General features: G+C 39.4%; 2 protein-coding genes across 5 annotated transcripts in view; both read right to left on the bottom strand.

Annotated features, from left to right (window-relative positions):
• SLC12A1 (solute carrier family 12 member 1) overlaps window positions 1-18,334 on the bottom strand; it is a 45,525-nt gene extending 27,191 nt beyond the window's left edge. Inside the window, exons 1-10 of one of the 3 annotated variants that reach the window (XM_039723296.1) lie at window positions 18,225-18,334; window positions 15,812-16,411; window positions 11,893-12,027; window positions 11,617-11,692; window positions 6,864-6,959; window positions 5,434-5,573; window positions 4,883-4,993; window positions 3,834-3,945; window positions 3,218-3,345; window positions 442-526 (exon numbers count right to left, since the gene is read on the bottom strand). In XM_039723296.1, the coding sequence (XP_039579230.1) occupies window positions 442-526; window positions 3,218-3,345; window positions 3,834-3,945; window positions 4,883-4,993; window positions 5,434-5,573; window positions 6,864-6,959; window positions 11,617-11,692; window positions 11,893-12,027; window positions 15,812-16,222 (1,294 nt within the window). In that variant the 5' untranslated portion in view covers window positions 16,223-16,411; window positions 18,225-18,334. Of the gene's footprint in view, window positions 1-441; window positions 527-3,217; window positions 3,346-3,833; window positions 3,946-4,882; window positions 4,994-5,433; window positions 5,574-6,130; window positions 6,227-6,863; window positions 6,960-11,616; window positions 11,693-11,892; window positions 12,028-15,811; window positions 16,412-18,075 lie in introns of all 3 variants that reach the window. The other 2 variants (XM_039723295.1, XM_039723297.1) reach the window with 2 other exon arrangements.
• Window positions 18,335-20,320: 1,986 nt separating this feature from the next.
• On the bottom strand, window positions 20,321-26,130 carry CTXN2 (cortexin 2). 2 transcript variants are annotated; one of them, XM_039723299.1, is made up of 3 exons: window positions 25,324-26,130; window positions 22,000-22,085; window positions 20,321-20,772 (listed from the first exon to the last, which is right to left on the bottom strand). In XM_039723299.1, exon 3 carries the CDS (start codon window positions 20,716-20,718, stop codon window positions 20,470-20,472), a length of 249 nt encoding a protein of 82 aa, XP_039579233.1. In that variant the 5' UTR covers window positions 20,719-20,772; window positions 22,000-22,085; window positions 25,324-26,130; the 3' UTR covers window positions 20,321-20,469. The 2 variants fall into 2 exon arrangements, with proteins under 2 accessions (XP_039579233.1, XP_039579234.1); XM_039723300.1 differs by lacking the exon at window positions 22,000-22,085 and having other exon boundaries at window positions 25,324-26,129.
• Between the last annotated feature and the right edge of the window lie 1,677 nt (window positions 26,131-27,807).

The following is a 27,807-nucleotide window of genomic DNA, read 5'->3' as shown; positions in this document are numbered from 1 at the left end:
GTCATAGTCCTACTGATACCAACGTGATGAGAAAAACTTGAAACAGGAGGAATTTCCTATATTCTTGCTGTGTCTATTGATATTTATGTTACCTTTTTTTTGCTTATGGCCTAGGCTGACTTTATGATGCTTCTATCCCCAATCATCTGTTCTGTTTATGTTGGATATTAAGCTCTGCACCTTCAAGACTGGCTCCAAGAGTGAAGGGGCAGAGAAGGCACATGGAGCTTGTTTTTAGAAGCTGCACTTGCTTCCCTGCATTCCTTCTCACAGACTGTGTTGTCTGTAGCAATGACAGCTGGAGAGAGCTCTCCTTTGCTTTTAGTTAGTTTTGAGCTAGCTGAGGGACAGGAGAGCTGAAAAAGCAGTGACACTAATCATTCATTTGCATGCCAAGCTTCAAACTTAACTGTACAAGTGAAGCAGAGGTTCTGTACTTACCTGCACATATTGCAACAGCAATGTAAGCAATTGTGGTGATCACAATGGCCAGCATTGTTCCCTGGGGTATGGCAGTTTGTGGGTCCTTAAACAAAGCAGTGACACAGAAACACTGTGAGCTGTGTGCTGCAGCCCGATTGCATTTGCATGCTGGGGTTTCTGCCACACTGTGGTGTGAAGATACCCCAGAGAGTATTTCTATCACTCTGACCTGAGCCAACATTTCTGGTCCCAGCACAGCAGAGCTCCTGTGGTGCAACACTCCTAGCCTGCCCATAGGAAGGATGTTCTGCTGGAGCAGAGCTCACATTTATAGCAACAGAAGTGTCCTGAGGTCTGCATTTCTTGAACTCCAAACTCTCTTTACATTGCAATTGGATTTATTTTAATGTTTAATGACGTAGTGGGTAAATAGTTACTGAACCATCAGACCTTTGTGGATGACAAGATGGGACCATTTTTGGTTAATTGGTAAGATAGATGTAGTCACCCTGTACAGAATACAGTACTTCTGTGCTTTGAACCAGTAATTGTTAGTTGGGTCTTCAAGACAGCTACTTTCTTTCACTGTATTGACTTAATTTAAATAATTTAATGAGGCTGGGTTATAATGCTTACACACTGGCTCACAACAGCATCAGCTTTGATAATGCAACTGTAAGAGTCCAAAGATCTGCACTGTACATTTTAAAGAGATTTTTAATGCTAGATAACCTTATAATTTAGGGTGTGTTTGTTTATGCTAGGAAGAATTTGTTATGTATTTTCTCCTTAAGTTGGTTTAGTATGGTATTTTTAAATCAAACATTTGTTGAATGCATTTGAAGTCACAGACTCTTTAACTATGCTTGTTGCAGGGTAAAAAACCAAAATACAAATTTGGAATTTATTGTGAAGCATACATGAATTGCGTAACTAGATTAGTAATTAATAGAATTTTTAAAGGAGGTAAGGATTTATTGAGCTGGTAAATAATTGTGGAGTCACTTCTGCTGCATAAGAGCTTTTGCACTCAGACCATGGTGGCTTTATGCAGTTCTGATGTGCATGTTTTAGGTAATTGTTTGTGGAATCTTGTGGTAATCTTAAACTGTGTAACATTACATCTTAAGGTTAAAGCTTCTTACAACTTGACAACTTTTATGTTTTATGTTTTTAAAATTTAAATCCATATTTACTATGCTGTTAGCACTTTAGGGGCTAAACCCCACTGAAGGGAGTAGGAAGTCACTAGGAAGCTGTCCCTATGAGTAGGCTCTGGAGTAGGACACAACTTGACTGTGTGCATGTAGTGCCTGCAGGAGCATGGACAAAGGTGTTTGCAACAAATTCTAAAGAAAGTTTCATTGGTAAATTTTACACTTTTCAAACATTCTTTAGCTTGTGTTTCAGATTCTGGAGAGGCTGGTTAATTTAATTAGACTTGTCTAATGCATCTAAACATGCCCAGTGGGGAATCTGTTGCCAGGAGGACTTGGTTACAGAAGTCCACTTATTGTGAGGCTGAAATGACTGCAGAGATCCAGCAGGAGAACTGCTTCCCTAGGTCTGCTCAGCTGATGAAAGAAGTGCTGCTGCTTTGGGAGTCTGCCATGCAGACAGAGCACCGTGTATGGCAACAGAATTATTTTTGTTTGATAAAAGGATGGAGATTGTGTGAGGCTGGTGCAGTCTCACTGGGCAGAAGTACAATGGTTTTTGTTTTTTTAATTAAAAATGGGATCTCATTGACGCTATCAGTGGCTCAGTTTCTACGTATTTTCTCTGTGCTTGGCTTGAAAAGCAGTCCTCTGAAAACAAAGGAGCTGAGGCATGCAGCTCAGGATGAGGAAGGGAAAGAATTGGCTCTCAGGGGTGGTAGGTTCTGGTGGACTTGTGACTGCTGTGCCAGTACAGAAATAGAAGACCTTTGGTTGAATCCTTTAAGGTCTGCAAGGCAATGGATTTATAGGATAAGGCCAAATAACTTCATTTGACATGCTGGGGTTATCAAGCTGTGAGCCATGTCTTGTTGGTGACTTTTTTTTCTTTATTTAATTTGGTTGGTTTTTTGAGTGTTTTTGTCATAAAAACTAGAGAGCACTCCAAACTAAATTCCTGTCTCTAATTTATCTGTATGTTTAAATACTAGAAATTCCATCTCCTCTAACTGGTAAACTGCAAGAGGAGAGTGGGGAACTGACAGATTGGCCACAGCAAGACAAGTGGGCACCCTTGGACCTCCTTTTCCTTTCTCTTCAGACTCCTTTTTTGTTCACAGCTGCAAGCTTGCAGCTTTTCCTTTGAGCAGCAATACTGACTTGGGACTGGAACATACTTGCTTTCTTTAAATGCTCTGTTTGCTCTGCCCTTGCTATGTCCCTGAATACGAAAAGCTGATCCTCACTGATTCTTGTGAGTACAAACATGAGCTTTCCAGGTATGATTTTTGGACTGATGTTTACAAAAGATGAGCTCCAAGAGATACACATGTAATTTCTCTTATAGTACGTGCTGCTAATGGACCATTAATGATATGTTATTACAGGTTATTGAAACATGTTTTTAAATTATATAGCAACTGAAATCTAGCTACAATAATTTCTGTAAATACACATAATGCATTACAAGAGAATTTGTGAATTTTTTTAAATAATAAAGCAGGTACTTAAAAGAGAGAGCTTTGCTTCCCAAATTAAGACATGATTTAAAACTGAATAGAGTGTTGATTCATGATTAGTTTTCTTGTTATTTTTCCAACCTATGACTAACATTATGAAGTTCATGAAATACATACTTTCAGATCTCCTGAGATATTGGCTCCTGCAAGAATGCCAGTGGCAGCTGGAAAAAATATGGCAAACACCGAAAAAAATCCTTCTCCGCTTCTGAAATCTGGTCCAAAGTTTTCTGCAAATATTGATGCTGCAAATATAGTGAGAATGAAATACAGCAACAGAATTTGATTCCAAAATTACTTAATGAAGGAGGTGAGTAAGCCAGTCTTTCACATCTGGACAACTGGGTCTGAATCTGTCTCACATCACAAACAAAGTGAATTTGATTTCCTGAGTCTGCTCCCCAGAAGGATGTGCTTGTCTGCATCTCAGAGCTGCAGATCCATGCTGAAGTGACAGAAGTGTCACTGCAGCACTTGCTCTTAGCTCTGTGTTAAAGTTTGCCTGTGCTCTACTGATGTATAAATGACTCAAGCTGCATCTTACTGTGCTGTCAGCTGCAGCAGCAGAGACAGACTCAAAATTAGAGATTGAATCCATTCCCTTTGTGTGCAAGCTCACTTAAACTTGGGCAGAAGATTCTGATCTTGTGACGTTTTTTGGTGGAATCCTTAGCCTACTATTAATTCAAAAGAATGCAGATATAATGTTATGATAGACAGCAAGGTTTCTTACCTTGGTAATTAAAAAAGCCTCTTGCCTTCTTTTCAGTGTTGGTAGGAATGACTGTCCCAATAAAGAAATTTGCAATGGCAATAAGGAGAACTATTAGAAGAATAACTTGAGCCTATTAATAGAAACAAAGAGATTCTCATGTTGTTTTTAGCTTTGTTGCTGTGGAGATGGTTATATAGTAAGTTATCTGTTCCCTATAACAGGTTATTCATTTCTATAGTTTTTGAAAATACCAGGAGTCAAGATAGCTGAATCAGCTAATGACAACAGCAGATGCTTTTTAGTAAGGGGGTAATGAAATAAGAGTTATAATTTAATTTTAGATTAGTTTCCTTAAAGAAAAGGCAAAATGGAACAGCTAATGCATTAGTATAAAATATAAGACATTTTTATAGTGTTATAATTTTTTTTATTTGCAAGGGGTTGTCATTTCAAAGCTTATAATATCAAATTGTTTTCTGATCTTTTTTACAAGTGGTTCTAGTCTCCATCACAGCAAAAATAAGGTACTGTTGAACCTGATTTCTGGACCTGATTTCAATAGCTGTATTCCACTCTCTAAAGTATTTCCATTTGAATTTGCATTCTGACCTTTTTCACAGGTGAAGGAATAGCAGAAATCATTAGAGATTAAAGAATGGGTAACAAATAGAGCTCTTCTGCTGAGTAGGGCTTGAGAGAGTACAGTGATAAAACCACATATTGTTTTTGCTACTGTTTATTCTATCAAGCTGCATCAAAAGTAAGGACAGAAGAGGCACATAGCCAAGGCTCTAAATGATATAATGAATTATAAAAATGAATATAACCAAGTTGTCTGCAAACCCAAACTTCCTCTTTGCTTTTAAATGTATGTTTAAGGAAGAGTTTAGAGTAATTGTGCTTTCATTGAATGTAATGATTAAACTGCTATTGCTTTTAGAAAGATTAAGCATAAACTGAAATGGAGTGCTTTTGAAAATTCCATCTGTTGAATAGCATTCCTCACACACTAATGCTGTGCACCTGGTTAATATACTGCTTGCTTTTATATTCTTTTAAAAGTTTACCTTTGCTTCCCATTCCATGCCAGCAACAGAGATGCCAAGAAGACACACCACAGTGATGGTTCCTATGATTCTGATGTCGTTGGACTCATCTACCATCAGTGTATCACTCTCCTGAAAGTGGTTAGAAATGTTATGAGAACCAGTCTTTCTCTGCCCAGCTGGTGGGATCAAATAACAAGGTGAAATGGAAAGCAGTGAACTGTCAGAGTTTTGTGAGACCAATTGTTGGTATGTCATGTTCCAGCTGGCTTTTTGCAGTTGGGGTTATTTGGCTAATGGGATACCTGTTCCTATACTGATTTTTGTCCAGAAATGTATGAAGTATATTCAAAAGGTAGAAATAATGAAGAAGCACTCTGTGGCATATATAGAGAGCCCAGCTTCTTCCCTGTTAAAGATGCCCCTCAAGCCTTAACTAAAACATATCACTACTTATACAAATACATTATGCAAAACAAACACCACCATCACCACCCCCCCTCAAAAAAAGGAAAGCCACACAAAACAAAACTGGCCCAATTTCATCATGTACGTGAAACATCTGTATTTACCTTTAGAAGTTCTACAACTGTTTCAGCAAATCCAACTACATACATGGCAACTGCCACTGCATTTGCAAATGCAAAGATAAGTCCTATAGATCCACCAAACTCTGGGCCCAGACTTCTTGAGATAAGATAGTATGCTCCACCTGCAGACAGAAATTATTATTTCAGCACAACTAAACACTCAGCTTTTGCCCTTTTTCCCCCACATCTGTGCTTTTAATCTCCCAAATATAATCAAGCTTTGCCCTGTGTTAACAGGGGACACTGCAGAAAAGCAATGTGCTGTATACTGGTTCTGCTGTCAGACTTTTCAGTATGCCTTTCTATTCCAGAAATTTTATTGCATATTAGCATGCAAAACTGGACCTTGTTATAATTTTTCATGATGCATGATATAGTAACATAAAGGAGAGAGAACTTCACTTCCAAAAAGTGAAGTTAACTAACTTTTAAGTTGTAACTTACATGGGTCTACCCGATGTTAACATGAAAGGTCACATTCTGTGGTACATTGTTTAAGTTCCTGCAGTGAATCTTTAATGTTTTTTGCATTAAGTCTATATTTCCATTTACTGTTGATCGACTGGGAGAAATCACTGCAAATACACATTTTTTTCTTTGCTTATAACACAATTATGTATTAATTTTTCTATTTCAAATCTGCAGAGAAGATCATAATCATGAGATCACATTCACTTACCTCCTCTTACTACTCCATTAGTGCAAATGGCAGACATGGAGATACATGTCAATGTTGTTACTACTACACTCAGAGCAATAACTATGATTCCAAGACCTGAAAGATCCGAAAAAGAAAGTATATGCAAGTGTATTCCAGTACCTGTTCTGCTTTAGGGACGTGGTAAGAACTTTCCATTTTCCACAGGGCTTAGACCAGACCAGCTAAAACTTTAAGGCTCTGAAATGCACCAAAACTTTGTTTCACAAAATACCTGACATGGACTTTTACGGCTGAATTATTTACCCATCTTCCAAGGAGGGGCTGAAATTTAAGGAGTGTTATAAAGAAGGCATTAAACTGAAGATATCCACTGATCTGCATCAGTCTTCAAAATGACAGGAAGAGATGTCTCATGCTGAGTTTGTTGAAGAATGTCCAACCTGGAATGCTCTGAATAGGAAAGAGCGGCTGAAAGGTGAAAGAATTCCAGGAAAAGCCAGAACCACCCTTTGCTCAGCAGTTGGCAGGAACACCTGAAATGTACTTCTCAGACTGAACTGAAAGCCGTGCTTTATTAGAAGTGACAGCTCAAACACGCCTAAAAATTGTGGTGAGAGGTGGCTAGAATTGTTACCTTCCAGTTCCACTAGCTGTGCCCTTTGGTTTATGGTCCCTCTGGTTTGTCTCATACCAAAATGATACATAAATACCTTCTGGGGCTTGAAAGCATTAGTAACCCTAAGATTTTTACCTCCACGGACAAACCCATTAGTTGCTATTGCAGAAGTTGACAACCCAGTAATTGAGGTTACCATCGTGGCGAGAAGAATTATGATTACTCCAAGACCTGTCAGTAATAAGAAGATAAAATATTTTACTCATGTTCCATGTTTCCTACAAATCATTCTTTCTTTAAATTGAATTTTCAGGCCAGAATCAGAGCAATAAACTGAAAAGATGGTTTGTTGACCACTTGCAGCTTGCAGAATGTTTTCATGAAGTCCGTGTCACGATAGTAAATTATTCCCATCAGTCTTCAAGCAGTGCTTCTTTCTGATAGGAGTGCCCTGTCCAGGAATTCTTGATTTCCAAAGGATGGAGGAAACAAACAAACAGGCATCCCTTGACATGGATGCTTATATCTACCTTTAACACACATCCTGGCTGTTTAAATTAAGATAGAGCACATGAACCAGAGCTCTTGTAACAATGCTGTTGTGTTTCATCAGTTAATGAAATGTTGAATCAGAGGAAGACTGACTATATTCACAGTGCATGAGGACAGGGAGTCTGTCAGGCAGAGGACAAGACAAGAGTGGGAACCTTCTACATCCTCACTTGCTAAGTTATCAAATGCTGGCCTTTCCCACTCTGCTCTCTGCCCCTTTCTCTGCAAAAGGTAGTTTTACTCTAACACAAAAAAACCACTTGAAAATGGAAATACTGCATTTTAGATGCCATTTATTTTAACAGGTGACCTGTAAAGTATAATCATAGAGAACTTAGGGGCTTTTTTTTTTAGCTGATAACACAATGATAATCATATATCGAGACTGAAACCTGAGAATGTTTCCAGTCTTTGGCTATATGGCTGGGTTTCTGTGAACTTTGTGAAACTGCTAGAAACTGTATGAGTAGGCTGTGCTTTGTGTGATTTAGAATCACAGAAGCTTTGGTTTGGAGTGGTTTCAGAAGCTCTGTAGCTCAACCTTCCAGTTACAGCAGAACTACTGCCAGCACAGGATTAAATCAGTGATGACCTTGGCTAGCTGGCTCTTGAAAACCTCCATGGATAAAGATCCCACAGAAGATCCTCTTTGGATTACATGTTCTAGGGCTAGACTACCTGCCCAATAAAACATGTACAAACTGCACCTCCCAAGGTACAATTGCAGCCATTGCTGTTACATTTCTGGCACTACCTAGAGGAGTTGTTCTCTGTAGTTCCAGATCTCCTTTTTGTTTCAAGTCAGGTGAAGAAATAATATAATTTTTTTTTCTCTCAACTTTATTGCTCTTATTATCATTTCTATCTATGAGAAGGAACAGAGAAAACCAGGAGAAAAAAAAAAATTATGATTTGGTGCCAAGCATGGAAGCATTTCTTAGTTTTATCTGAACTTGCTAAGGCTTATGCAGTATCTTTTTTTCCACAGGATACATAGGCATTCAGTGTGGAACTGGAGAATATACATTGCTTGTAGCTGTATTTATTGGCCAGGCCTCATCCAAATTGAAACTTAGATCCTACAATTGACATTGAGCTAGAAGTACTACGAGCTTAGTGATTTATCTGCTGTATTTCTACCATCTGACTTACAGATCAGATTCCTGAGTTCAGTTCATACTCATGGTTATAGACATCCAGTCCCTGAATTAATGTTCTTTGCTGCTGTCCTGGCTTGTAATGCTTAAATTATAGCCACGTTATCACAATCCTTTAAGATAAAGCAATGTAATGGGTGAGCCATAAATGATATATAACATAGTGTAGGATGTTTAAAAATTATTTCTGCCTCTAATAAATCATGTTTATTATACTGATTTCTGAACTCTTACTATAACTAGTCATGCAAGTGTTTTATGTGCAGGTCTGTATAAAAGAATTCCAAATGGTCATTCCTTTTGGTCAGCTACCATTGAGCAGGATGTGCTTTGAAGGATATTGTTCAACCATGCAAATTTTGTGTCTGAGAAGTGGACTGACTTTAAGAGCTGTTAACTCTTAAATTGAGTAAGTTAGACATATAATTCTCAAAGCAGTTTTAAAATTATTTGCTATGTGCATCCTAAGGATACTTTTCAAGGATGTTTTATTGCATGTCACAATTCATATTGTTAACATATATGTGATATATAGGGTCAGATATTTTGCTAATCTGATACTAACATCTTCATGGGAATGCTTTAATGATAATTTTTTAAAAAATATTTTAACATTTTAAGAAGAAAAGTGCATAAAATGAAATGACTCAACAAAAACATCATTGTAATATAATGTGCATCCTAAGGATACTTTTCAAGGATGTTTTATTGCATGTCACAATTCATATTGTTAACATATATGTGATATATAGGGTCAGATATTTTGCTAATCTGATACTAACATCTTCATGGGAAGCTTTTAATGATAATTTTTAAAAAAATATTTTAGCGTTTTAAGAAGAAAAGTACATAAAATGAAATTACTCAATGTAATATAATATAATGTAATATAATGTAATATAATTTTAATATTTGGGGCCAGATTTGCAGGTAGCATAAACTTGGGTTTTCCCTGGTTTTGTCTAACCATTCCATGTACAGGTACAAATACAGATTTCAGAGAGTCCCTAGATATTAGGTGGAAATAGCAGATTGGTTTTGGACCTGGAATCTTCTCAGAACTATTCTGTGCCTTTTTTTCCCTAGCTTATGATAGCCAGAGAACCTTGCAGAATCCAATTTTTTCCCCTGTAAGAGCTTTTACCCAAGACAGCCTATCAGGGTATGGAAATAATTGGGTTGTCTCTCTTTGGCCGTCTAATGATGGGGATGTAAATGGTGCCCAGATGGTGGTTTAACTGTCTCATTTAATTTCCATGTTCGTAGCAGTACCCAGTGAAATCCCTGAGCCTTGGTGATGATGAGCTTCCATCACTGTTCTCCTTAAGCAGCTTGGCTGGGGACTTAAAGCTTATTGCTTATAAGGCATTCCAAAAATGCATTGAGAAATTATTCAAATGGAATTTGACGTCTCATTTTCAAAAATAAAAGTAACCCCCTTGCATAACACATGCAATTTAAAAAAGCAACAGCAGAGCAATAAACTGTAAGAAGAGCCTGCTTATCAATGAGTTAAAATGGTAAAATTAAAAATGAAAGTAGGAAAGTTGTAACTGATGTTGTGCAAATTAATGTTAAAATCTGATTAAAGTTTAGATTGAAAACCAGGCATATGGCTCCTAAGTAAGTTGTTCCAAAATGAATTACTCTTGCCCATGGCTATTCTCACACCTCAAAACAAAGTAATACTTCTTGATGATCTCAATAAGTTACTAAACTGCCCTTAAAAACTAATTTTGCATGAAACCCTAGAGCAAAGTCTTGGCAATATTAAGATGCAGAATTTTCATGGCAAGGCATATAGTTATGAGTGCCCTGGGCTGTATGTGCTCATTTGGTATGCATCATAAAATCAGAAAGCACCCTTTTGTCAGGCACAGTGCTGGAGCCATGCATGGAGCACGGCAGAAGTAGTAAAGTTCTTCCGCTTAGTTCTGGATCTTTTATTGTTGGGTTGTTTTTCCTTTTCCTATTAGTGTCTCTGTAAGTTTGTGATTTTTTTTTTTTCTTAATAAGCGTTTCATTGTTATTTTTTTATTAAGAGCTCAGTCTTGCTCAAGTGAAACTTCTATAAAGTTACTGCTTTTTATTGGAAATGAGACTTCAACCATGTAAAATTTTGGAGAGGTTTCATTTCACTTCCATTGACATGGACATAAATTATAGTTATATTCAGTCTGATTTTGAGCACTGACTTTTATCCAAGTCCAGCAGAGCTGACACCCCTTAATATAACTGAATATTTCCATTCTGTGATCATCCAAACTGGACTACTTGCCATCCCCCCTTTGCTGTTTCAGGGTCCCATTGCTGTAATTGTATGATCAGGGATCACAGAGGGGCACTGCCATGGCAGCTCAGGTTTCTGTGCTTCCCCAGAGCAGTAGCTCTAAAAAGGGAGCTGTAGCACCCAGCTGTGGGACATTGCACCTCTCAGAGCTGCTCTTGCAGTGCTGAGAGCACTTCTCTCACTTGCTGGTTTCACTGAACACTCTGCAATTTGCTGGATGGAGGCCTTGGGGCCCAGTCTCCCAGGAATCTGGAATTTGGATTAATTAAATTTCACAATGAAGAAGCAAAGATACAGTACACAAACAAATATACTCATTTCATTTATATAAAAGCTGTAATAGAGTTTTTAAAACTTAGTCTTTCATAGTACACTAGTATCAAGTGCTGTTCTGTAGTTAAAAATAACAAAATCCTGTTGAAATGAGACCTCCTTCCAGTTCTGTTTTCATCTTGGCAGAGAAGTGTTGAAGAAGTGAAGAAGTGTTGTTTATAATATGTAGATGACAAGGTTTGGGTTTCACAGATAAGCAAAGTGTGAACTCTTAAAGGTTAACTCTCTACGCACATATTAGAAATTGGCCCGAGTCACAAAGTTTACATCTGTTACAGGACCTAAATACAAATTTCACTAAAGCTCAGAAATATTCAAATGTGATGATCATATGCATAGTTAACAGATCTATGCCTCTAAGCAGTAATTTGGCTGTGAGTCTGGAAAATTCCAATAGTTTGGAGGATTAATGTCTTTTACCCTGGCAAGCATTTGAAAACATTATTTAGTTCAACATGCAAATGCACATCTTGGATTATATATTAATCATGATCATGTATAGTTTATCCTCTTTATCCCTTCCACTGTTGAAAATGATATTAAATAAGATACATACCAATTCCTGCTTGACCTACAATCCAGGAAAGTCGAATAAAGAGCATCACACCCCAAATATTAAGCATGCATCTTACCTAGGTTTTAAAGAAAAATTACTGCATTAGTTCAAGGTTGAAAATAATGTTTAAAACCAGAAGGGCAATAAAGTGCATTTCACCCCAAACATCCCTGAAGTCAGCCTCCCTCTCTTAATTCTTCAGAGACTTAAGTGTAACAGAACTGATTTTATTTCCTTTTAATTGTGTTTTTTTAAAAATGCAGGTAAGTTTCTCACCAGCACACCCTTCACCCATCCGAACTTGACAAATCCAGTTTTGTTTTCTTCTTCCTTGCTGACTGCTGTCTCATCTCCAGCCGTGCTTTCTCCATTCGCCACTCTCTCAACAGAGCCGGTGCTCACAGCGATGTTCTGGAGGACCACACAGAAAACAAATACATTTTTTGGGCCAGGAAGAGGACACCTGGCTGCATAAGGGAGATGCAATAGAAAAGAATTCCAAAGATCACGTTTTACAGTCACTGGAGTGGAGAGCAATATTCTGCTCACACCAGGCATCAGCAGGTGGGCTTGCTAACAAGGGGAGGAGATGAAAGAATCACTTTAAGCAGAGTAAATACATCATTACCTGATCTGATACTAACCTGTTTTTATTGTAAGCTATCCACATATATGTTGTGTTGACATGTTAGCAGAGTGTCTAACATAATGAGGGTCTTGTGGTTGGCCTCTGCTCTTGCAATAATTTATGAATAACGCTAAGTGTAGAAATGGGGATAATTGCAAACAGTGAAAAGAGACCTAACTGAATGCAGCTTGGTTAATTTCTGTGGTGAAATCTAGTGTTCCTGTTGAATGAAGTACAAACATAACTGCAGCAGCAGATGGGTAACATATTCCTGAAAACAATTAGAGAAATGCCAGTGAAATGTAGAAATTTAATAATCTTTTCTGTGGGTTAGCCACAACTGGTGTTACCATAGTAGATAGGATTAGGAATTAATACATTTATGGTGCCACCAGAGTGAGTAGCCTAGAATTTTAGATTGTAACTGATTGTGATCAGTTGCAGATATAAATGTGTATTTTAGCTCTTCAGCTCTCTTGCCCCAGAATCTTGGATATGTTATATGATATGTTTCTTGTGGCTTGAATAGGAATTAGTGATGGTGCTGAGATTTGTACTCATTGTAATTGTCTTTTAATTTAATTTGATTCTTTTTATTCAGAGCTCCCACTGTTTCTGTGAGGAACTGGCATTAGGTTAGCAATTGCCTGATTTTTCTGGGTCCTCCTCAAAGGCCTTCAGGAAGAAGCCTGCATGTGGCCATAGTCTGGCAGGGAATCAGGAGTGGGTACCATTCCTGGAGTGGAATCAAGATGCTTTTAGGCTTTGGAGGGTGATAAGAGATTTCCAGATTAATTTAGCAGGTCAAGGAGGAAAGACACCTGTGATTCTGTGAAATGTGAGATTTTAAATCTTGGTTAACTTTAAGGTTATTTCTATATTTTGTCCATAAATTAAAAACTAGTCAACGCACAAACCCAAAACATAAATAAAGACCAACTGTATATGCCTCTTATACTAATGTTTGGAGTTGCCCCTCAAGGATGGGGGCTCTAGCCAAAATGATGTAAGGTTTTAGAATGCCTTTGACACAGTAAATCCTGTACTGTGCTGACAAATGAAAAGTGACTGGATAATATGTTTTGATGTGGGCTAAGCTTGGTGCCTATTGCCCTACTGGCCCAAAGAAAAGTGGGAATACAAGATCTGTTGAAAGCCTGTGACTTTGAGCTCCTTTGAGATACTTAGATAATTTTGATAATTCTTACCCTGAAATAATAGTGTCTGTGTTTGCTCAAAATGCAGTAAATGATTGAAGTCAATGAAGGAAGATTAGCAGAATAATATGACAGGCTTTTGCTACAGTGGTTAGAATTTCAAAGACAAAAAAATTAAAAGGGCTTGGTCTTTGTACTTGAAACAAGTTGTTTCCTCTGTAGTTTGAATTAATTTGTGCTCTCTGTGTCATTATCATAAATTATGGCCTTAAACCTTCCAAAAATGCATTTTAAATTGGTGTGCTTTAGTGAATGATTGGTTATTTACCAAGCAGCTGTACCTGTTCTACTCATGCATTAAAGATGTGGAGTAAAAGTGACAGAACATTTTGAAAAGCTACTAAAATAAAAAGTTTACTGCTTTAAAAAACCCCCCAAAAAACTAACCCAAACATTTTCCTTTCCTTGTTTCAGAATAGCTTAGTCTTCATCTCTCCTGGGGCTAAAGATGATGAGCTCATCAAATCTCCATAACAAGTGTGGAGAATAGCCAAGAGGAAGAAAGGTTAGATTATTTTTTTATGTAGGGTAAATATTAAGCCCAAGTAATTATCACCAGCCATCAGCTGTGAAATAGCACTTAGACTATTTTTTAGGGATTTAATTGGCTTAATGTGTACAAAAACTGACACATCTTGCTAAAAGATGACACACATTTGACTCCAGCAGTGTGGAAACTAGATATTTGAAGTTCCTTTCAGCCTGTCTTACATTCTGACATTTGAAAAATTACATATTAAAAAATGTATTAAATATTAATATTTATCTTCTGATGTTAAGCCCAGCATCAAAGCACAATGGGAATGCTTATGTGATGTTTAGCAATCTGAAGTCAAACATATGCCACTTCTTATCAGAATCTTGCCATGGGCTCTGACAGAACAGTTGCCTTCAAAAACTTGAGTTTCAAATCAGGGGCAAGGGGGTGGCATTGCCTTGGGGTATGGTGTGGTAAACTCAGATTTTAGTGGTTAAGTAAAAAAGGAGTAAAGCATCTGCTTCAGAAGTGCACCTTGGGCTGTCGCTGTAACTCCTGTGCACGCTCAGTGTGGCACCTCCTCCCTCCTTGCCAGGGGCTGGAGCCCCATCCAGCCTGTGCCTCCTGAGAGGAGCTCTGCCTTCTCAGACAGCTCATTTCCCTTTCCTACTAAGCTCCTGTTTGGTGACCTCGTGCTTGTTTATTCTTCAGCAAAAGCTCTGCAGACAGAAGTGATTTGTCCAAGGTCACCAAGTATGATCATGGGACAGGCAGGAATGGGCTCCAGCCATGCTAATGGGGCATCGTTTGTTCCAGAGCTGTGCTTGTGCTCTCAGACCAGGGCCACAACCCACAAAAGGGCACAGCAGGTTGCCAGTCTAACAAAAATCCCATTACCTATGACATTCACCTTCCTGTTTTGAAAGGCATAAGGTTATCTTTCTGTAAGATGGATACTGGAAAAAGTCTGGAAATCTCTAAGTTAGATTATGCTTTTTTCTCTTTTTTCTAACAGTCCCAACATGTGAAGCAATTTTCATTTTATTCTGTGATATAATCTGCCTTCTTTTTAATTGTCTTTAAGTGAAAGCCTTAAAATACCCCTAAAATTATATTTTGTTTAAAATATACAAACTGTTGAGAGATACAACAGAAAAAACCCCAGAATTTTCTGGTCACCATCAAAACTGAAAATCCTTCAATGTGCTGATGTTCACTACATGTTCAAAGCCAAGATACAGTTTTACTCTTTTCTGGCCACTACTGAAGTAAATTATTTCTATAAGAAGATATTTCTTCTGAGCATGGAAATGTTTAGTCCTTTGAGTAGCAGTACAAATGAGTATGGATACTAAATTAGTATGTTTGCATACTATGTATGTTACAGCAACAAACAGGTACTACTCTGGATATCTGATTAACTGAAGTTGCATTTGTTTCACATAATTTTTTTATAATGCTTATATTGGTTAATGAGTAAAAATGTCAAAATTAGTATGCATTGATGTAAAATTCTAGTTTAGAGTAAGTGTGAATTGTGTAGCTTGGTTAAAGTATGCATTGACGTTCACCATCTGCCATCCTAACTCTTATGTGAAACAGAAGAGATTTGGTAGATCCATACTTTTAGACAAGATTAAGCTATGTTTTTCTGATTATCAAGTACATTACAATTACCTTTTAATAACAGTCTTTGAGCAAGGTACAGAGCAGAGAACAAACTGCAGCTACCAAAGGAAATATGGTAAGTAGTTACTTGTACTTCTTCTCTTGGGCAAGGTCCATGAATTTAAGGACTTTCTCTTATTAATAAACAGAATTAACAGTCTGGAAATGGAATAGAGAAAAATTATTTCTTTCCTTTTCACTTACCTTTGCCAGTTGTTCATGAATTTCTAATAAGCTTGGTCTGTTGATCTTATTCCCACTGACACTGCCAGTGTTTCTATAATAATCAATTTTGGGAACTGGGTCCATTGTGTTATGTCCAAAAGTTTGTAGATAATACATTTTACTGTGAGTATCATAGGGATGTAGGCTAGCTTCTGTTTTCTCCCCATTTTGACGGAAGTTGTCGTATAATTCTCTTTTTCCTGGTCTGTAACTGATTCTTAGTCTGTTATGTGTTTCATCAGTAAAAGATGTTTCTTCATAATGTGGTGGGTCAGAGCCCTCATCCTCTTGGGTTGTTTCATTGTTGTCATGGTCTTCATTAATTATGTTAACTTGAAACCGATTTGCATTTGGATCCAAGAATACGTTTGGTGCATTGTTCATTGACATCTTCAGGGATGCTACACCCTTGGGTCACTGATCCGTGCTCTCTCCTGTGGCTGCAGCAACACAGTTGCAGATACAGCAAAGGGTTTAGTGCTGTTGCATATCAGACCTTTGCTTCTCAAATAATGAAGGGCTGAGAATTTTCTCTTGAATCTCTAAGCAGTCTTCCTGATGTTGGCTGCAGGTTTACTGCTATAAAAGATACAAATAAACTATTTCTATTATCTTGCTATAGATAGGTTAGATAAGTTTTCCACCACAAGCTCTCCCCTCTCCCCTGCCTCACTATCCATGAGACTGTCATCCTATGACTTGTTGAGTGAAAACATAGCAAAGACAGAGCTTGTGGAGATGTTCCATCTGTGATGGATGCACCTGATCCTCTAACCAAAGCAGCAGGAGTTTGGTACAAGCTCCAGAGGAGGTAAAGGCCTGAGCTGTAAATGGGCCAAGAACTCCTCTAGTTTCAATCTGTTTTATGAAAACTCACAAAAGAGCAGGGTGACATGGTGAGCATCCATGTGCAGAAGCTTGGAACATGATTAGCATGGAACTCACTCCTCTGTAGCCTGCTCCCCCAGTCCCTTCCAGGAGAGTTGCTCCCTGTATGGTGCAGATGTTAAATCTGTACAGGAGGTACAGGATTTGAGGTACAGGATTTGCATTTGTCCTTGTTGAATGTCATGAGATTCCTGCTGGCCCATTCCTCTGGCCTGTCTAGGTTGCCCTGAGTGGCAGCCCATGGAGAGGTTTTTTATACACAGCTGTATAATCTGCTTCTCACCTCCTCCTTCCCACACAGATCTCCTCAGAGAGAACACACAAGCAAACAAAAACTCCAAGAGAAGAAGGGGCACATATATTTAAGGCCTTTAGTGGGTTAAGTACCTTTGCAGCAATTTAAAGTATGGCTTAGAAAGCCCTGGAATGAGCTATTGAAATGATGGCAATCATTTGTCTTGAAACATATTTCTAAGGAGATTAGGGAGTGTGGTTGTATAGACTTGTAAAATTCAGGAGGAGCACAGCTTGTTCAAAGGCACTAAACCAAAGCATGTTTAGACATTGAAACTCTGCAAGCATTTGTAAAAGCAGAAAGTTTTAGAAACAAAATACATCTTATAAACAAATATATGACCCAAAAATCCGGAAAAATAAGCCCATTACATTTTTTTAAAAGTTCCATGTTTTTGCAGGAGGTTGGACTAGATGAACCCCCAAGATTTTTTCAATTTAGATTTCTCAATGATTTGGCCCTTTGTCATGGAAAGATAAAATACAACATCAATATTTATAGCTCAGCAATGTAAATTTTCTCTAAAATCACATACCCAAACTATTATTTGAAGAGCTGATAATTAGATACCTTCCATCTTCAGTAAAAGTTACAGCTAAAGCATATTTTCTTATTTCTTCCATCAGCTATAGGTAATATTCTGCTGTCACCTCTCTGCTAAGACACCACTTAGTCACTCCTCATATTTGTGTTAGTTTTCCTGCTTAATGTTGTATAAGCCTCACAGCAACATATTACATTTATTTAGTTTATTTTACTTCTACTGGCTTTGTATTATTAATATTATTGTTATTATTCTTATTACACATTTATGATCATACTATTCTGCTTCCTTCAGCCTTTTAAAGTTGCAAGGAAGAGTTTCATCTTCAGGCATGAAGGAGCAAAGACAAATCTTCTGTCATTGAGGTCAGAACTGTGTTTGTTTCCATCTTCATGACTGAATGAAATCCTGATTCTTTGATGAGAATGAAACTTTTGCTACCAAGTAAAATGATTCTGTCATTTCACTGTCTTATTTCCATATTTTTATTTTGCTAGGAAAAGTAAAATCTCTTACCTTTCTGCTGTTCTTGAAAATAATACTTAGGTTTTCACAATGTATTTCCAGACATCTCTGAACTGTTTTTTGGCATTAACTTTGTGTTTAGTTTTCCAGCGTTATGCATATATAATCAAGTCTACCTTATTCAGGGTAGTTGAACTTACCATTCAATCCTGTGTTTTTAGGGAAGGACAATCTGCCTCTTTTATTCATGCATATAGTGTGACCCTCTCTTTGAGGCACTACAGACTCTGCCTTATTGGCCAGGTTTTTCTCCTGTTTAATATACTGAGTAGACCATCCAATCCCTTTCTTTCAAAACATTTCTAGATGGTGATTTAGAAAGGCATTCTAGCTTGTTAACTTTTAACCAGCAAATGTACCTATCCATTACAATTACTGGGTTTATGGCATTGTGAAATTTCTAAGGGGGCCTGAAAATACTTTTGTTATCTCCATTTCCCTCCCTGCTATGCCTGATCTGCACAGATCATACTCTCTCTATCTTTCAGTTCTGCATATATAATCATGCAGATAACAAGAGTTCAGGACAGGATCTGCTCAGTGCATTTTGTGCAGAAGATTCAGTGAAGTCAGTGGGATCATTCTTTGAGGGGCCCTCTTGTCCTACATGCAATTTTAAACCATTTACTCCTGACCCTATTTAAAGTTTTACTCTGTATGTTAAAAAGCCTTTGAAAAATGATGTTCTCAGTTTTGTTTCTGGGAAGGCTGACTTCCTAGTCTTTTTGAAGAAAAGAGCAGGCAGGAAATTATGAAGCTCTGTGATTAGAAGGGAATTAGATAATTTGCTTCCAGCAATAGATTGGGTCAAGAACAAAATAAGACGATATTGGGGTTCTTTGGATATTTTTGCAGTGTTTGCTGTGTAGTTTAGAGATAACTGAGCTATATTTAACCCAGATAACTTAAGTACCTTCAGCACTCTAACCTGACAGCCCAGAGCTGAGCTCTGCTGATTAGATGTACATAAAAAGAATGGCAGTGTCAGGTCTCTGCAGTGGATGATCCTATCCAGCAATAACAGATCACATGAATCATTGTACTGATATCTACCTTGGATTTTATGGCTAAATTAACTAGGATAAATGCAATATACTGAATCTCTGAGGGTCTGGATTTTTTTCTTATGTATAATCTGAAGCAGTTGAAAGCCCTTACATTCAAAAAATTGTTTATGGTTTATAATTTAAATGGACCAGTGTAGATTAATATTGGCTGTTCATCTCTTGTATTTTTTAGACAGGAGATTAATGTCTTTCTCTGTACAATCGAGTATTTTATGTTCCAAATGGCACTTGAGGTCTGCTGTTCCACTGTCTGCCTCTGCCTAGTATATAGGGCAAAAGGAATAACATGTATTTTTCAGAATACAGGAAAAAGAAAACAACTGCTGTAACTGATCTCCTTGTCTTAGCTCCTCATTGCAAACAGATCTGTTTAGCAAAAGTGACAGTGCCTAATATTCTAATGCCAGCCTTCTTAAAAACGGAATTGAATTTCTGTCAAGTACTGTCACGCTTGCTAAACAGCTGTGTGTATGAGGGTGACCTTGAATATCCAGATTTGAATCTCTGCTTTTGCTTTTCCACTTCTGCTTTGATAGGATCTCCCATGACCAGTTCATCAGTGACAGTCCACATCATACACTGTGCACAACTGCAGGAGCACAAACAGAAGAACCAGCTGTGGAGAGTGCTGGAGTGTCCGGAGCTCTGGACTCCAGCCCTCCTTGAGGGTGGGTAAAAATGGGTAAGTAGCATGATTGTGTCTGCTTTGGCCTTGCCCCAGGCTGGTGTAATTACTGCTGGGAGCTGTTAACCAGACAGTTTAAGTTCCACTTTACAGTGAATCTTCTTCTGTAACCAAGTGGAATAAAAACATGGACACACACCTCCTGCGGGCACCTCCTCTAAGCCACAACCATTTGTTGTTCTCCACTTTTGTATCCTCAGTGTACAAGTACAGACACTGAGTTTCAGAAAATTGCATTGGATGAAGAGAGAAGGGGGCTACCACTTAAACATTCACCATTCATGAGCCTGTCTTTTTCTTCATGAAGAATTTCTTCTCTATCATGAGACACAGTAGACATGAGATCCTCCTCTGAAGAGCCAAATATAATCTGATCCTTAAATTACTGGCCATGGTAACTTCTAGTGATGCTTTGTGTATTTGTTTGCTGTTAGCCATTTATTATCTACCATTCCACTCTTCATCAAATAAAAGCAACATGAAGTACCTTTTGAGTTTGCAACAAATATTTATTTAACAAAATGGATGCCACCAACATATCTTCAAAATGCAGGTATGTATAACAAATGTAACAACAGTTGGTTTCCAAAATGAAATCAACATCAAATTTAAGGCAGGATATTCTGTGAGTTTTCATGCAAGAGCATATTCAAATGTTCCTTTATCCAACCCCTCAACTTCATCTTCCCATGTGGAAGAAGGCATACTGCTGTAGGGGTCTAGCAAGATTTTGAAGCATCTGATAATTAGAAGTCCCAAGAAAACACACAAAATCCCCACAAAGGCAAAGCCAGTTTTTTGTTCTAAAGTCAGAGGGAAGGCAGACATTTCGTTGACACTCATACTGGCTGAAGTGTTGCTGCAGTAATTACTGCTCATCATTGGGCATCACATCCTGGTGGCTCTGTGGGATTTTCACCTCTATTGCTTCTTTGCCTGCATAGAAACGTCAAATCAGTGTGGTTAGCTCTAAATGGGGTGCATATGTCTGAGCTGTAACAGATGAACATTTGAAAATGAAAACCAGCTTGGATTTCAGAAGTGTCCTGTTGTTTTTTCACGTTTAAATTAATATGATAAAATTGCAACTATTAGCCTCTACACACCATTCACTTACTGGCCTCTGTTTTGAGACAGCAGACTCACAATTTTCTGGTTTTCTATCTCCTCAAAATAGAAATTTCAGTTGTTGCAAACAGCATTTTGTCAGACTGGGCACAAGTCTACAGATTGTGATTTGGCAATAATCTCTAGGGTCTTCACATACAGAAACCTGATATGTTTCCTGAAATGGCTTTACATCTCTGTGCTTAAACTAGTTAAACTTGCATTGACCTCAAAGGCAATTTCAGCTAAATAATGTGGATTTTACTCATTTGATTTAGCTCAGAGTCTACGTGAATAGATCCAACTTGTAAAATAAAAGACTGTGTGTGCAATTTTACTGAAGTCTTGGGCTCCAGTTTCAGAAAAAAACGCTGGGTATATTTTGAACTTGTAAGAAAGTGAGCAGATTGCTAGAATCCCTTCACCTTTCTCTATACATGTCCACTCCTGTGTATGAGCAAAGATTGGTAGAAGAAGAGATAACAATTAAATTCCTTTCCGCTAAATCTTGTTCTCATTTGTTTCTTCTCCTTGGTCTTCCCCATACATACCCTGCCATTTTCACAGGCACAGTAAACAGGAGATCTGCCCCTGATGTATGTCCTAGGGAAGCAGGATGCTCAAGCAACTCCACCCCACTGCTGCCACCAGGAGAGCTCTGCATGTTTCCAGAAAGGAGAAACTTCTTGTATTTGTCTTTTTAAGGAGATCTTACGGATAGATTTTAGTTGGGGGTGGGGATCATTTGCTTTATTTTAGGTTTTCCATTAGATATTGCAATCACATCTTTCTTTTGTGTCTATAGACAGTGGGAGAATTGGAAGGCTGGGACATCAAAAGTGCCAAAGGACAAAGACATTTTTATTCTAAGGTTAGAACTTGAGGTTTTCTGGCTCTTGCTAACACCTATTTAACGAATGTGCCTCAGGGGAAACTCTTTTTATTAACAATTCCACCTCTTTTTCCCCAGGGAATTGCCAGTATCCATTTATTTCTTGGCAGACTAATTAGGCCACTTGGAGCTCTGTGCTGCCATGGCTACACTGCTTCAGGTACCTGCACTGCTCGGCCAGGTTAAAGGGACTTCCAGAATCTCTGCTCTGTACTGCAGCCATGGCTGAGGAGCCATACTCTGAGTCAGCCTACAAGTAAAAACAACAGAAAAAGTAAAAATAACTTTTGGTATTCTCGAGCAGACAGAGAGGGACAGAACTTGTGTCTTGTTTGGTGTCTCCTTTCTCACTTCAAAATTTATGAGTTTTTTGAATGTTATCCTAAAGAAAAAAAAATTAGAACAAAGAGCAAAAGGGCAAAACACTAGTATATATATTTTGTTGTAATAAAGCTCAGTATAGTAGATATTAAATGTTTCCTGACGGTCTTTACACATTTACCAGAGCATACACATTTATGTTCTGTTTATTCTATAGGCCTGTGTATGAGATCTTTCCTTGTTTTGAATTATATTCTGCTCTTTGGGTCATACTGTTTTAATTCCAGTTAAGCTGGAAGAAAGATCCAGATACAGCCTATAGGAATTAGGTATAATGTCAACAACAATAATATTTATTTTCTGAAAATACATCATAGGTAAACCCCACCTGCTTTATGGATTTTCATTTGGCATACTTCCATTTTTTCTATTAAGTTTGACCTTCTGCAGGAAAAAAAATTACAGAAAATTCAATATCACAAATTTATGTTAGAAGTTAGTTGATTTGAGCAAAAGCCAGTCAAGGAAAAAAAAACTTTCCAAAAGTTCTAGGGTAATGGGTTATAAAAAGTAAAAACAAGGCTTACACAGGAAAATGATACATAGTCACTAGCTGGAAAAGCCAGACCCAAAAATCCCAACTGCCCTCTTGAAAGACATTGAGAAGAACATTAGGGGTAGACTGGCCATGGAGAACTCTGAATTTGAGCTCAGTCCAGATAAATAGGTTTGTGTTTGACATAACCTTTCTTCACCACAGAGTAATTTTCCAAGAATATGACTTCCAGTCTTAGTAATTTTGCAGCTTACACACTGGAATTAGATGAGATTTGTTTGTACATTATGTGCTTGTCAGGACACATTATGGGACAAATTTCTGTGCAAAGCTTGACTGAAGCTGAAAGGTGGAGAAATTGATATCTTAGTCTTATTTAACAAAAGTTTGCCTCAAAAAGCTGCAGGAGAAGACTGTATTTTGCCTGGGGTGGGGATTGGTTCTGGGAAACTCTAATGTACAGCTTTGTGTGCTTCTGTTCCTTGTCCTGAATTTCAGAAACTGTAATTGAAGCCTTAAAGTTGACAGGAAATTTTGTTCTAATTATGTATCCCCAAACCCGTGGTACCTTTTATTGCTTTCACATTTTAGTGCTGCGCACAGGTTGGATGTCCTCTCCCAGTTAGTCAGGTACCTTTGCATTTGCTGCAGTGTATCTGTCAAAGTCCTGAGTCAGAAGACTCTGAATGCTAACTAACCTGGCTTGGATCCCAAAATGCTCAAAGATAGCCTTTAGGACAGCATTGTGGGGACAGGCATTGTATAATTTATAATCTGCAGAGCCATTTTGTGGGGGCTAAGCCGTAGACAGAGCTTGATCTTTTTTTTACAGGTCAGGATTCTTCTCCTCCTTTTATTCGTTACCCATATAAACACTGGCAAAAAGACAGGCTCCTTAACATCCTGCTGTGAAATAAAAGGCCACTGGAAGTCCTTCAGAAGAAACAGAGTCCTCAAGAAAATGGGAATGAGGAAAACAGCTTAATACTGAGCTAAGAAAAACGGAGGTATGAGCTGGGGGTGCTGGCTGCACCTGTGGGGGATGAAGGGGAGCACCATGGGCACTAGGTATTGTGAGGCAGCTGGAAGGAAGATGGCAAAACTGTTATTCTCTAGCAGAATCACCAGCCCAACTCTGCCAGTGTTTGGTGTGAAGATCCCAGCCTCAGCTATTTGGTGGTTTGGGGTGACAGGGTGTCATTTTTTTCGGATCTAGCCTTTACTCTCAGGTTTACAGAGACTTAAGAAGATCAAGAAAATAACCAGGATAATCTTCCTGGGCTTCTGGGTTTCAGTCCTTCTCTCACAGAACCCCCTACAGGATTTTTTCTGGTGGCTCAGTGCTCAGGAAACTAGCAGCTTTACACGATCCCAAGCTGGGAGCGTTCATCCTCTTGGCATGACTAAGCCTCAGGTGCCTAAAAACTCACTTCCTGAATGACAGTTTGTAACAAAATTGACCACATTAGTGGCCATCTGTTCTCTTCCTGGATGTCTACAGCCCAAATTCTGGTTCATGGATGTGATTATTCTGAAAGTACTTGGAATAGCTTCAGTCCTGAGCTTGTGCTTGAGTAACAGCAAACCTAACTTGGGAAGTGACATATAAACAGGTATTCTCTGGGAGCTTTGGAAGCACCTCATTTGCCCTTAACTATCTGTTCAGGGAAACAAAACTGTATTCCAGAAATGCTATTACAGAAGTTGGTCATAGAAGGTGGTAAGATGAAAAGATTAACAATGGAGAAGTCCTATAAAATAGATTAGAAATAGAAATAAGCATGAATATGGAGCTCTTTGAAGAGTCTGAGCTACCTGAGTTAATAACACATGGCCAGAAATGCTGCAAAAGGAGCACTGTGAGCACACAGCCAACTTGTCATACTCATGTGCTGCTCACTGCGTGCCTGTATTCTCTAAATTTCTGGGGACAGCACTGTATCTTCAGGGTATGGTATGTCCTTCTAAGGCATTCAGGGAGGTGAAGGTAGGAAGGCCAGGACATGGATGCTCAGCAAATGAAGACATGGCTTACAGCTCTGCAAAGAGAGCCTCACACTGTGTTTTTGCAGCATGGTAACTGGGTGCGAGCAACACTTTTCCACATAAACAGCATTCCCCTGCAAAGAAGCAGCAGCCGAGCTGTGACACTTCCAGCCTTCCAACAAGGAATGAATTGCAAAATAAGATTTTATCTGTAGCAAATATCTGTATCTGAACCTGGCGTCTTCATTGGATGAGAGCTTCTGTGCTGTGAATTCATATACATGGTCTAGATTTGGATAATATAGAAGTGCAGGAAAATAAAACGTTTACTAGCATCATCCTTAACTTGGGAATGTGGAAAAGTGCTGCCTGCTTCCCAGGGGATGGAGGCTGAGAGAGACCGAGCACCTGCAAAGCAATTGTTGCTGTAGGATGGCGCGCCCAGCCTTCGCTTTCAGCGGCCGCGCTACCCGGGGGAAGGCAGATTTCGGCGCTCCCCCTGCCCTGCTCCCCCGGTGCCTCCCCCGTCCCTCCGTGCCCCGCCGGGCCGGGCCGGGCCGGGCGGTGCCCAAGGTCAGCCCCGCGCCCCGCCCGCCGGCCCCGCCGCGCCGCCCGCGCTACGCACCCCGGTGCGAAGCCCTGTCCGAAGCCTTGTCCTCCGCGCCCGCGCTGCCCATGGTGGCGGAGCGCGGAGCTCTCCGCCGCGCCGGCTCTGCGAAGTCCGGGCTGGAGTCCCGACGGCTCCTGGCTCGGGGTGGTCCCGGGCGGCGGGTGCAGCTCGCCCGGGCTCCCCTCGCCGCCCGGCGATGCGACCCCGCCGGGAGATGCTCAAACCGCCCTAATTAAAAAATTAAACACGGCCGCTGCTGCTACCGCCTCCTCCTCCACCTCTTCGCCCGCCCCTTTCCATCGCTATTCAGCCGCGCTCCTCTCCAGCCCCGCTTTTCGCGGATTAAACCCGGGAGCGTGGAAACTTCCTGCAAAACACTACGTGCGGTGCATCGGTAAGGGCCGGGCCGGGGCCGCTGCGGAGCGCGGCGGGAGCAGCCGTCCCTCCTCGCTCCGCCACCGCCGCCCAGGCCGGTACCGGGGCCGCGGAGGCCGGGTGGTCTCTGCAGTGCTGGAGAGCGGGGCTGCGGAACCCGCAGGAGGGGCTGCATCCCTCCGGCGCCGAGCAGGACCTGTGGAGCCGCGCTGGGCCCTGCTGGCCGTGGCAGGGTTCCGCTGAGCCGAAAGCCTCTTAGGCTGTGCCCGCAGTGTGGCTCGTGTCCTCCCAGCAGCTCTAATAGGAATAACGATTAAAGCTTAGACCTCGCTTTATAGCCTCTCATTAGCCGCGTTTAGCTGATGCTGGTTGTATATTAGAGAGGTTTCTATTTACCACAACAGCAGGTGTTTAAGTTGGATTAGGAAAGAAGATTCATTTTCCCAAAGCTGAATCTGTATATATTGCATTAATAAATCACAGATCTGTTTCAAATGATAGGGATTCCATATTTATAAATCATCAGGGTGAATACACCCCTGCAGGGATGCACGTGGGTCAGTGGAACAGGACTGTATCACGCTGTCATGCATCATGAGACTTATGAGACTGCTGTAGACCTACTAACAGATTTTGCTCTATGGAAAATAATTTTAAAACTCCTCATGTTTCTTGCTGAAATAACACTACAATAGGTTAAATCTTCTTCTTGAAATGATCTGGAGCAAAACAGGGTTTTGCCTTGCCTGCCGTTTTAATGCCCAATTCCTCTGCTGTGACTGCAGTGAACTTCCAAGTACTGAGTCAAAATACAGCTTTCTCCTGCTGTTAAAACTAATGGTTAAACTGATGGTTAACTATGTACTTGCTAATGGTTATTGGTTTGATTTTCTAATGCTGCGTGATTAGTCATGTGATAAAAAATGTCTGTAAATCAAGCTAATTTTTGAAGTGCCTCTCATATTTAAAGATCCATGAAGACTTTATAAATAGATAGTTTTAAATAGTATAAGACTGTGCTTTCAGAATATGTATATAGAGCCCCTACTGTTCCTAAGGAGCTCTAGTTTTCTTTTTTAGCCCTGTCCCTGATTTGCCTGGGGGCCCCATGAAGGTCTCTCACTAGACTGAAAGCTGTAGTTTGACGTTTTGGGAGGAGCACATACAAGATCTCAGAATTTTAGAGTGCCTCCTCAACCTAGAGTAATTGTTAAGGGAGAGTGACAGAAATCCAGGGATTCCTAGTAGTTGCTGAGCTTTGCTGTACTTGGAGAACCTTATTGGAAATATGACCTGGGGAGTAGCCAGGACCACTCTGACTGCTGTGGCTGGGAATGAGGGACAGCACTGACAATAGAAACACATTCTGAGGGGGTGCTTCTTGCCTCTTCTGACAGAATTTAGGCATGAATGTCTACCAATTTCCTGGGAAAGGTTTACTTGTGGGATATTACTCCTTGTAGATAGATCCTTTTGTCTTGTTGTTCTTAGAGGATTGAACTTAAAGAATTATTTTTTTTAACACTGAAATAATTGTCCCTATTGTACTCTGGCATGGCAGAAGTTGCTGAAATCGTGTGTTTATTTCTAGGAATCTGACACTCATGTTCTATTCTGAAGACTTCTGAATTTATATATTTAAGATCCACTTTTCTGGAATTGAAACTGGAAAAGAAACTGGCAGCCAGCAATAGGGAATGAGTCTCCTTCTTCATCTACCAGTTGTCAACAGACAAGTAGCACTGTTTTTCTGTTCAAGATGGTATATTTTAAAGTGGAAAAGTGATGGAATAACAATCTTTTTCTACATTTCATTTCTTTTTCACTTGAAATTCACAAGTTTTTCTTTTGCATGAGAGAAGTGATTTTTTGGTAAGGCAAATGGGTAGCAGTGGATGTGAATCATTCTGGGTATATGGACAAAGGGAGCATTCGCTACTCTTTGCTTTCAATTTCTTGATCAGGATCCATCTTTTGTGTTCAGCTGACAGTTACTATCACTTTCATCTGACTTCAGTCATATTTGGTGTTGATTTGATCCTTATTTAGGGAGTGCTGTGTTTTCTCAAAGGAGAGCCCTTGCTCACAAGTAGAGATTTTATAATGATCTAGTAATTTGTTATG

Source organism: Passer montanus, unplaced genomic scaffold (genome assembly GCF_014805655.1).
Source record: "Passer montanus isolate IOZ18808 unplaced genomic scaffold, ASM1480565v1 scaffold5, whole genome shotgun sequence".
Lineage (NCBI taxonomy): Eukaryota > Metazoa > Chordata > Aves > Passeriformes > Passeridae > Passer > Passer montanus.
The sequence above is the reverse complement of the archived record's forward strand: the minus strand, read 5'-3'. Positions and strand labels throughout refer to the sequence as shown.